At 39.6% G+C, this 11,709-nt stretch overlaps 1 protein-coding gene across 1 annotated transcript; it reads right to left on the reverse strand.

Annotated features, from left to right (window-relative positions):
* Positions 1-5,570: 5,570 nt before the first annotated feature.
* LOC147864144 (uncharacterized) lies at positions 5,571-7,524 on the reverse strand. Its single transcript, XM_087319721.1, has 6 exons — positions 7,450-7,524; positions 7,342-7,359; positions 7,167-7,231; positions 6,461-6,632; positions 6,309-6,374; positions 5,571-5,726 (listed from the first exon to the last, which is right to left on the reverse strand). The coding sequence occupies exons 1-6, from the start codon at positions 7,522-7,524 to the stop codon at positions 5,571-5,573; spliced, it is 552 nt and encodes a 183-aa protein (XP_087175847.1).
* Between the last annotated feature and the right edge of the window lie 4,185 nt (positions 7,525-11,709).

The following is an 11,709-nucleotide window of genomic DNA, read 5'->3' on the forward strand; positions in this document are numbered from 1 at the left end:
TGGATGGAAAATAAAGTTAGAGGTGTTTTCAAAAGTTGGGTAAAGCAAAGATGAAGAAAAAACCCAGAAAAACCCAGAAAAAAACAAGGCGTGGATATGAAGATTTGGGTTCCCATTCCCAAATGCCCAAGTTGTAATAGGTTTGCTCGCTAATGATGTTGAGCCTGAAGCACCATCGATGATTGTTTTGGGAACCTCTTGTCCTTTAATGATGACCGTCACTAGCGGATTATGTTCGGCCATCATGCCTGATTCCTCACTCGGATTCGTGAATTGTATTGGGCTACGAGTAGTGATTCCTTTTTTTGTGTGGCCGTGATTTTTTCTGTGAATTGGGGTACCAACTATAAGACTCTACCTAGAGGTATTGTTATTTGACAATTTGCTAGTTCTCGCCATGCCAGATTCTTTGTGCATGATAGTTCTTCCGATCTGGTGTTGGCCCCCGTCTTTTGCTTGTTCAAGTCTCGTAATACCTACTCCGCATTTTGTTGATTAGCTTTTTCTACCCATTGTTGGGTTGTCTTCCGTACCATTTCCTGGGCTTCCCATTCCGTGGTCTATCCTTTTGCTCGGGTGGTGACTTGCTACACATCGGCCAATTCTACGGTTACCATATTTACTGCCGGTTGTTTTTCTATTGCCTTGACCAGACATTGGTTGTTGTAATGTCCTTCATGTACAGTTTTCTCGATCCACTTGGTTCCCATTTTTCTGCCACTATTGGTCCTGTTTCGGGGACCATCCACGCTATTTCCTCCGTTCTCCTTGGTTCCGATTGGAATACACCGCCATCCGGCAATGCTTTTCTGGCATCCGGAGCTCGTCAGTAATCCTGTTGTTGATCGTGGTGCTTGTTCCCCCAATTGTGGTGACCTTGTCGGGGGTCATTTTTCTGATGTTGATTGTGGTGCCCCTATAGGTGCGAATATTTTCGTTCCATTCCTGTGTTTTGATCATAGTCCAGAGAGTAATCCTGGACGTATCTTTCCCGTGGGTACTCGTCTCTCCTTCGGGTGTCCTCATACCGGAATCTTCCATCCAATCCATATCGGTCATCTCGCCGAAAACGTTCTTCTTCAAGTTGTCGTTCATCTCGGGACTCTATTTCGCGTACTAGTGTTGCTTGCCAATTTAATAGGTTGTACTCGCATCGGTCTATCGTGTGTGCCCTTGAGTGGCACAATGCACAATGTGTTTTCATTGTGCATTTCAGGTTTAAGTGACCTATGTTTGGGAAGGTTGTGCACTGTAGTGCCTGGCTGAATCACAGTTCTTCCTCCTTGGGCAATGCTCATTGTAATGCCCCCATTATCATGTTGTTGCTATTCTGGGCCCGATCCATATCGAGCACTCGTCCTGAAATCCAAGACTGCCAACGTCGTCTAGAGCGGCTCCCATAAAGCCATCAAAAATATTTCCTTTACTTCGTCTTCCAGTGGTGACTGCGTAAGCTGTTTTTGTAGATTCTGGAATCGAATAATAAATTGTGGCACCATCTTGTTTGCTTCCTAATATCTTGCGTAGAACCTGTCGATGAGCTCTTGCTGGGCGACTTGTTAGTGAAACAATCGAATGAATTTGTCCTGGAGTTGTTGGAATTGAGTGAAATCTTCCGGTTTGTGTTGGGAGTACCAACACGCGGCGTGTCCTTCCAATGACAAACTGAATTCCACAATTTTTTATTTTTCTATTTCTGCCTCTGAAAGTCGTTGTGAGATAAGGATTACACAAACGTGTGCCTTGGCCTCCGACTAATCAATATATTTGGGATAAGGATACAACATCGTGTCCTCTTCATCAGCATGTTTTGTCGTGGCTGGTAGTGTTTGTACCGGGATAATTTCCTCTATCGGTGGGGCCAGTGTCTTGGTCTCTGATTCTACTGGTTGTGTTGGTGTCTTGATCTCCGATTCTAATGTTCATAACCACTCTAATAGCTCCTCTGGTTACTCTAGAGTGTCGTGACTGAATAAATAATTGAACTTGATGCTCCACTCATCATTCGTATCGTTATCTTATTCCAATTCGAATGCCTAAAAGGCACCCGAATCCCCTACCCTGGCTACTAAGGTTGGCAATATGGATTCAACATCGACCAAGTTTGTTAAGATGATTTCATCGTCTGGGCGACATTGATTCTGTATACAAATTGTTTCTTCCATCACCCTCCGAAGCGTTCTTGGAAAAGACCGATCATGCCGAATCTCCTTGGCCGCCTGCTAGTACGCTTTCCGTGTCCTCGCTCGTTCAGCTATTGGGTCGTTTGTCTATCTAGACGACATCCATCCTCCTTCGTTCATTGCTCCGTGTAGAAATTGTGATTGCCGAAATTGTGTTTAACCTGAACTAAGTCTTAGACACAAACACAAGGTACTCCTTTCCCGGAATACTATCCAAAGGTGTGGTTGGAGAGATGGATTGATACACACATATGATTAAAGCTTATCCGCTTACGTTCCAATACACATACATAGTATTTGGTTACGAATTAACACGCGTAGGATTATAACATAAGAGTGCAAAAGGCAAGTACACAAGATAGAACACAATATACTATGTCACTCGCTCTTAATTCATACAATCCAGACTCCTTATATAGGTAGCCGGTAAGGATACAAAACAGTGCATACATAGACCAGTAAGGATACAAACTGGCGCGGCTCCGGATCGGTACATTTTTCTCGATCCATCATTACTTAATATAATATTCCTAAATATCTATTATCTGAAACTCCGGTTTATACTCTTCTCTAGGAAACATTTTTTAGAAAAAAAGCAAGAATAAAACAACAGAAAACCTATAAATAAGAGTGTTAGATTACCCAAAAGGGGGACTCAACGGAGGAATAATATAAGATCTACAATAAGTGAGAAGGGGGACCTGAAGGAGGAATAGAAGATCAACAAGAAGTGAGAATGGGCTTGTTAGAAAGAGGAGGAATAGAAGATCTGCAAGAAGCAAGAAGGGGCTTGGGAAACAGAGGAAGAATAGAAGATTTAGAGGAAGTGAGAAGGGTCTTTTTAGAAGGAGGAAGAATAGAATATCGGCAAGAAGCGAGAAGGTCTTGGGAGACAGAGGAAGAATAGAAGATTTAGAAGAAGTGGGAAGGGTCTTGTTAGAAGGAAGAAGAGTAGAAGGTTAAAAGTGGTGAGATGAAGAATAGTAGAAGAAAGAAAGAGATGAAGGAAGAATAGTGAAAGAAAGATATGAGTTTGGGTGATTGGAATCAAGTAGTTCTTTGGTTTTGTGGTTGTATTTGGAGTTTATCCAGTTTGTGTTGCCTCCATAATAGAATATTGTAGCATTCTTGTCTCTTTCTCTTCTCTTGTCTATCTTTTCTCTATACACTCTTATAGAAGCCTTTGGAGGTGTATCCACCTCCATTGTTTGACCTCAACATTTTCACTTTATGGCCGGATCTGTTTTCGGCTTCGACTACCACTGAACGAAAACTTCAAGCACTTCATCTTTGGACTTAATCGAGTAAGCCCAAACTTTTCGTGTACAATCATCGACGAAAGAGATGAAGTATCAGTAGCCTCCTAGGGATCTTTCAAGCATCGGCCCACAAATATTGATCTGAACCAATTTTAGGGGTTGTCATACCATCTCATAAAGGATTGAGTATGGACTTCAGGTCTATTTCCCATATGGAAGATGCTCGTAGAAGTCCGTTTGAGCTTGATGGAATTTTGGTATATAACCGATTTCCAATAGCCGGTCTAATCCAGCTTGTGAGATATGGCCGAGTCGGCCATGTCATAACGTTGCATTCGGCATTTTGGCTACATGGAGTGATCCCTCCGAACTTATCACTGTTAGCAAGTAGGCGTTTGGTAGTGTGTGTAGTAGGTGTTTGGCTTCCCGTTCCACGACTTCAACCATGGGCAATCTTTTCTCCTCCTCGACTGGCTTTGTCTTTGGCCAGTTCTCTAGGTTGTTTTTGCCGATAAGTGGGCTTCTGCATTGTCGTTAATGGTGAATCCCATTGAACTTCATCGGATATCTTCTGATAGTATCGTCCTGATAGCCTCATCTAGTGTTAACATCGGAGAGTTCTTCGTGAACATGCTACAGAAAACTTCCCAACTCGGCGGCAATGTTAGCCGGTCGGACCCACTGACTAAGCTAGCCAAATTATATGGGTGAAAGCACACTACGGTGTACCAACTTTTGGCCAAAATTTTACTACTAATTCGATGAGGAGGAAAGGAAAATAATCCAATACTTGGTTTAAAAAAGTTGGGGTTGTTGGGTCACAGTCCTAGGTAATGTTGTACGGAAATCTTAACTGTAGAAGATCTCGAGTAGTCACGCAATTATGAATATAGTAAGTATGTCTCTCTCTCGCTCTCTCTCTTGCCACATATGTTCATCTCAAACTGTCAGTTAGTCTGTCTCCCTCCCTCTCTCTCCTTCCCCCTTCTACTCGTTGATTCCCAAGGTTCGTACCTCCTCTCCCCCTCTCTGTCTCTCTTCTACCTTCTGTACAGGTTTGTGCAGACTCCAAGCGCGTCATTGCTCGTCGTTCATACCTCCTCTACCCTCTCTGTCTCTCTTCCACCTTCGACACAGGTCTCTGCAGACTCCACCTCTGCTCTGCTGGCCGTGTCCCCTCTGTTGGTTGTGACCTCTACTTTGCTCTACCTCCAAGTGTTCTCAAGTCACTATGTTCCCTCTACTTGGTGTGTCCGTTTGCTTGCAACCCGTGCTTCAAACATGTCCCCTCTGCAAGGACTTCAGAAAGGTAATCCTGCTATCTGCAACCCTAACGACATCTGAAAAGGTAATCCTGCTTTAGGCTTACCTTCACGTTCTGCTACATGTTAGGGTTTTGTTGTTGTTGTTTGTGTTGTTCTCCCTTGATCATTTCAGACACTTGTACATGCATATGCTTGAAATTGAGAGTGTTTTACATGCATATGTCATTTATTGCATGATTTAGAATTTGGTACATGTTGACATATTGGAAGATGGTTCTGTGATGGTACGCTACAATGATTTTTCATGGTTTAGCATATATATGTTGTGTTTCAGGAGTTAACATTATGTTGTAGGTTTTATCTTTGTTGTTGATGTTTTTGTCTCATTGTTGTTCTTATTATGCGTGATTTAATCATATGATGAAAAAAGACAGTTGTGATTGATCTATTGTTATTTTCTATTGTTGTGTGTGTGAGGTGAAGAAGAGAGATAGGACTCAAATGACAAGGAAGACACCCACGAAGACGAAAATGGTCAAAGAAAATGTCAACACACCATGAAAGGAAAGAAAAAGGGACCCCATGAAAGAAAGTAAGATGACCCCCACCAAAGGGAGGTTTAAGTTGTCAACATCTCATGGCAAGAATATGTTCACAAACATCCTTCGAGGTAGAAAGTTAGGATGGGGATATTTCCTTCGTGCACGACCTTACACTTATGAAGACGTAGACATGTGGATGATCAAAACATGGGCTCATCACAACCGGAGACAAGGAGAGGTTTTCACCTCAATCAATTGAAGAAGGATTATATCACTGAACAAAAGTCATGATATGAACAAGTTTATGATACAAAACATATCCTAAACAATGAGGTAGGAACTGTTTTTGCACGTGCATTTGCATGTGAACTCCATGGTGGCATTGAAGTTGATTGGGAAGATGTACAAGTATTGTACATTGGTCATTGTACCAATGCATTGACTGAACCTCATTTTGAACTTTAAAGGTATAGTTCTCTGCAAAGTCAATAACCGATACCATAACATCCGGTGGTAAGTTATTTATACATTCCTTGAACTGTGAATTTTGCCAATAACTCCTAAAGTTATGTGGAATGAACTCCCCGAGTTGCTTCCTAAACTCTGAGACAAGGGTAGCAACACATGTCTCCTTATATACTTCCTTGATACGCTTACTAACGAGACCCTTACCTATATTTTCAGTCACATACTCTAAATATGTCCATTTCACAATATGACAGTTATCCACGTCAACCTGCTGTCTACAAAATAACGGTTCTGGGCAAACCTTACATGTTCTGACAAGACATGTACGATTATGCCACTCAGATGATGGTTTTTTTTCACAAATAAAAGACCTCCATAACTCAGAAACTGTTGCATAAGTCATGTTTCGTGCATTACATCTATTACCACTCCCATTTGGTCTACATACCTCACAAGTGCCAACACACCCATCCCCGTGTATACCCTTAGAATCAGTACACATACTGTTCGCATCAAGCCTTAACATGTCCATTTCACAGAACAACATGTGTTCCTCTCCTTTAACTTTTTAACAAAAAATGGTTTCAAAACTTGGAACTTGCGAAATCCAAGATTGATGCTAGGATGTTGGTCTTTGAAGTTCATGAACAATTCAGCCTACATCAAAAAAATATGCAACATTAATAGAAGCATTTAGTAAACAACAAAATATTTAAAACCAAATAGATAAAAAATTGAATTACCTCAGTCATCTCCAAGAAGTGTCTTGGGTGAATATGGTACCTACCCCAACTTATACGTTGTCTACATACATCTTTTTTATTCGGTGAGACACGTGTGTTTTTTGCCCAAAAGGAACCCACTTCCTCAATAATCTCATGAGACAATGCATCACATCGTCGTCTACGACCTAACCCCAATCACTTAAATTGATTTGATTGTATATTTGTCCGATGCTTCCTCAAGTTCCTTCTTTGGATACCAAGTGCTAAGGCAACTTTAGTATCACTATATTTTTTTTCAGTTGTACCATTTACAACCATGTGAAGGGTTGCGCTCTTTGCACCAAGCTTATCTATGCTCTCTACCCCTTTCACTAAGTGTAGGGATGAGTTCATACACTCTACAATTTCCTCTGAAACACATTGGTCCCTAAACTTAATATTCTCCATGTCTTCATTCAAAAGTTGATGGTGCGACACTCTAGAGATAATATCCCTACGATCCTCCAAGCTAAATCTCTCAATTACTTCTTGTAAATAACGGACTATGTGAAGAACAAACCGTCTCTTGCTCCTCTCAGACATAGATTTGCTAAGGGACACCTCGCTCTGCTCATCGACGACCATTGTCACTCTCATATATTCCAACACCTAATTTCTTGTTATTCCAGCACCTAATTAATCAGAATAAGTGCTTAATACATCATAAAATAAACATAGTTAATACCCCATAGCATAAACATCAACCAGAAATCGGATAAACATTTGAGAGTTTGCCACAGTCACATATTCCTTTTCCAAAACAATTAACTTTTAAGAAATAATTGCATCAATTAACTTGTTGTTTGAAATACATAAGTTTTATGACTCACAAGATGATGAGATGCATGCATACTATTTACATCATGAAGTCTTCTTAACTACAGTTTAAGACAAAGATAAGTATAACATAACTCATGTTATGCATGTCATAACACAAACACTATTCATTTGCTTTTTCCATCAAAAACGCCCCCATCAATGAAATTCAAATCCACTGATTCATCAAACCGTTTATCAAGCCTTATTAACATATTGGTATTCATGTTAAACGTTTCAACCCATATAAAACCTTAACATGGATCAATTTAAGACTCCCCTGAAGATTGCCAGAACATACAGAAACAATTTATGTTTAGCGTTTTCCATGATGAATAACTTATGTCAACTCAAATTGTATATTTTGCTGCTCCTGGCAGGTCATTTTACAAGCCTAGCCTGGATGTTGCTAATCCATTATATCATTAAAACATCCACAATGATCAGTAAAATGACCCGAAGCACTTGGTTGAAACCATTGGTCAGAACATTACAGACTCCAAATATGCAGGTTCTAACCACTTGGCTGGTGTAAATATTTCAGATTCATGTTATCATGTCATGTTTACATTATTTTAAGATTCCTATTCAACATTAATCTTCATATATGTAAATTTAAGATTGCTAGAGTATACATTCAATTAATAGTACTGTATAGAAATAACCACTTTATACAAATAGGCGTAGACATACTGAGTGAAAGAGAAGATGGAGAAGACATACCGATGGAAGGAGAAGATGGGGAAGGCGGGTGACGCAGAGAACAACAAATCGGGTTTCGAGTGCGCTGTGAAGACCTGAGTTGGAAGACGGAAGACCAGAGAGCACTGTGAAGACCTGAGTTGGAAGGCAGAAGACCAGAGTGCGCTATGAAGACCTGCGTTGTCTCAGTTGGAAGGTGGAAGAGGACAAGCGCCAAGAGGATTTAATGTGCCGTCCTAAATTAAACATGAGGGGGAAATAGCCCCCAAAACAGTCCTGAGTACGCAACAACTGTCCCCCCACCCATTCCCTGACTTTAATGCAACGTACACCACTCCCTAAAAATATTTTAATTATTTTCAATTTTTTTTAAATCACTCAGTACTAACAGTACTCGTGTTATTTTTGGCCAAAAACAATACTTTTTTGGTACACTGTAGCGTGCTTCAACCCATATAGCTTGAAACATTAGTAAATGGGTAAAAGCATGCGAGTGGAAACACTATTATAGCTAATTAGTTGGTAAAATGGCTATAGCTATTTAGCTAGTTTTTTGTGGGCAAATCATAAGGATTATTTACAAAATTTTATGCTTTATTAATTAAATACATGTCATTTAATTTATGAGAATACTCAAAAATTTGAACTTTGGTTTTTGACGTAGTGGACCTTGGGGAATAGTGACCTCATCTAAACTCGACTTGAATGTCCCCAAATTCCTGTTAATCCCGAGTTTGAGTTCAAAATCCGAACAGATGGAGTACTCTAAGCATGAACGCAAATGAAGCTCCCGCAACAGCCCAAAAACTCTTCTATTGACATTGCATCGTTAGAGCTACAACACACCTCCAGTTCGATTCTCGTCTAGGTATGTATCCATTACACATTAAAAAATATATATTTTTTCCTTTCTGATAACTATAACTTTGTTGCCTATTCATCTTTTATAAAAAAAGATTAGGGCGAAGTTGTTGGAGTCCCAAACAAGGATGTCTCAAAGATTGGGGTGTAGCAGTGCAGTTGTGTTTCTGATTGTTATGTATGATTGTCCCTTCTTATGGGCGAGTCAGCCGAAAAACCGAAACGAGACTCGGTTGGCCGAAGTCGGCTGAAAAGTTGAAAAGCCAAAAATGTAACTCCGCCGAATGGAAGTTCGAAAGAATGGACGATTATATATATACATATATATGTGTGTGTGTGTGTGAGAGAGAGAGAGAGAGAGTTAGGTTAGTATATATATACAAAGTGCTATTAGCTGCGTATGTATGTGGGAGAACGAATAGAGAGAAACACAATGAGAGAGGCGCGAGAGTGAACTTTGAGTAAGTGAGCGTGAGAGAGTTAGAATGCGATGCAAGGAAGAAGGATAGAGAGCTGATGATGAGACAAAGAAAAAAGATAGAGAAGAGAAGAGGAAGAGAAAAGAATACTTCACTATACTATTAGGAATACAATACAATCCTCTTAGACTCCAAAATTAACAACCCCAAATAACTACTTCAATATATTCTTGGCCAAAATAGTCTTTCCTTCTTCTCTCTTTCTTCAACTAATCTTCTTCTCACTTCTTCTAATCTTCTTATTCATCCTCACTTCTTCTTATAGATATTCTATTATTCCTCCCTTTTTCTCCCAATTGCTAAAAATACCCTCATATTTATAGGTTTTTAGTTGCGTTATTCTTGCTTTTTTCTTTTCTTTTCTTTCTACATATCCTCGGGTTTGTGTGATGCGTTTTTCATATCATTATATCTGGTTTGTCATCCAAATTTTTCAGACATAAAATATCTCTTTGTCAACTCTCTTACAAATATTTTCTTTTGAAATTTGGTTATGAGATGAAGAAGTTCTGAGCTTTTTTCCTGCCTTGCTTTTTTTGTCTTTTTTATGCATTTTCTTCTTTTATCTTTTTTCCTGCTTTTTCTACATTTGGAAAATGCCTCTAACTTCATATCCCTTCAATTTCATTCGTCTTTTAACTCTTGAACCTTTAATATTGTGCTTTATTCTTATACTCCTTAGCATCCGATGTATTTTCCATGGTCTTTTCTTACGAGCAAAAATTGACTTCACAAGAGCTAACACAATAGTGGTTGTCTCATAGCTTTGTAGCTTAGTATGAAGAGGAAGCTAAAAACAGAAAAGAGTGAAACAGAGGAGAAATCGAGATAGAACTGAGAAGCTCTGAAAGCTTCAAAGAGATAGATACCAATGAGTTAGGGTTTTGTGCACTTGGCTGAAATTGTGGTTTCAGTTAACAACCTGGGAGTACATTCATACCTAATCAGGTTCAATCATTCTATGCTTGTATTTTTCTTGACTCATAGTAGAAATCTTTGTTCACCATGGCTTTTCCTTGAAATCAGGGTTTTCCACATAAATCGTGTGTTACTTGCTTTATTCTGTTTGTGTCTTAGTACATCTGTGGCTTACGTTTAAGTGTAAAATCTATCAAACTGGTACCACAACATAGGTTCTAGATGGAAGGGAGTGTGAGTGGCTTTCGTGGGATGATTGTCCTGAACTCACAAAACTACTCAGAGTTGAAGATTAAAATGGAAGATCTTCTAATAGTCAAAGATCTGTATGAGCTCATAGAAAGGAAGGATATACTAGTAGCGGTAATAGAATCTTATTGGAAAACTCTACATAGAAAGGTAGTGGCAACTATAAGATAATGTGTAGACATTAGCGTCCTACAACATATAGCAAGTGACACAAATGCCTATGAATTATGGCATAAACTCTCTGCCCTTTAGGAAAGGAAAAATGCCTAAAAATAAACTTCCCTAATGAGAAAAATAGTGAGAGTAAAGTACGTAGATGGGGAGAGCATCGTAGAGCACATCAGTACGTTCATGGGTCTGGTAAACCAGTTAGCATCAACGAAGTTCCCATTAGATGATGTTATGCAAGCCACACTACTACTATGTACTCTACCACACAGTTGGGAAAACCTAATAGTGACACTTAGTACCTCATGTAAAGAAGACAACCTATCTTTACAAGTAGTAAAGACAAGTATTCTAAACGAAGAGACAAGAAGAAAGGATAAAAGTACCTTGTCTCAATCGGAAGCTAATGTGACCCAAGAACTTAGTAGAGAAAGAAGCAAACACAGAAGTCTCGAAATCTAGAGGAAGACGTACATGCTTCTATTGTGGGAAGCCGGGTCACTTCCAAAAGAATTGTCGACACTTTAGGAAGGACAAAGGCATGGTTGATGAGGTGGAACCCAGAAAAATTTCTAATGATAAAAAAATCTCAGCCATTGCAATTAGTGAAGAAGAGCTGTTATTTATTTGTGAACAAGGTAATGTAAACCTTGCAAATGCTGAGTGCTCTTCGGTAGTAGACTCCGGTGCATCATTCCACCTAACTCCCAAAAGATAATTTTTCTCATCTTACACAGTCGGTGACTATGGCTATGTAAGGATGGGCAATGACGATGAATGCAAGATTGTGGGCATAGGAAATGTGTGCTTGTTAACATCTACTGGTTGCAGGTTAATGTTGAAGGATGTACGTCATGTTCTGGATGTCAAATTGAATCTGATATCTGCTGGATGGCTAGACGATAAAGGCTACAGCGGTGGTTTTCGCAATGGTACATGGAAGTTTTGTAAAGGGAGCATGATTGTGGCTCGAGCCCAAACACAAAATACATTGTATGTAATGCATGAAAAATTATGCCGAGATGAAGCAAATGT

Source organism: Azolla caroliniana, unplaced genomic scaffold, assembly GCF_043228905.1.
Source record: "Azolla caroliniana isolate FFs.n. ecotype wild unplaced genomic scaffold, voAzoCaro1.0.p SCAF_5, whole genome shotgun sequence".
In the NCBI taxonomy this organism is placed as follows: Eukaryota; Viridiplantae; Streptophyta; class Polypodiopsida; order Salviniales; family Salviniaceae; genus Azolla; species Azolla caroliniana.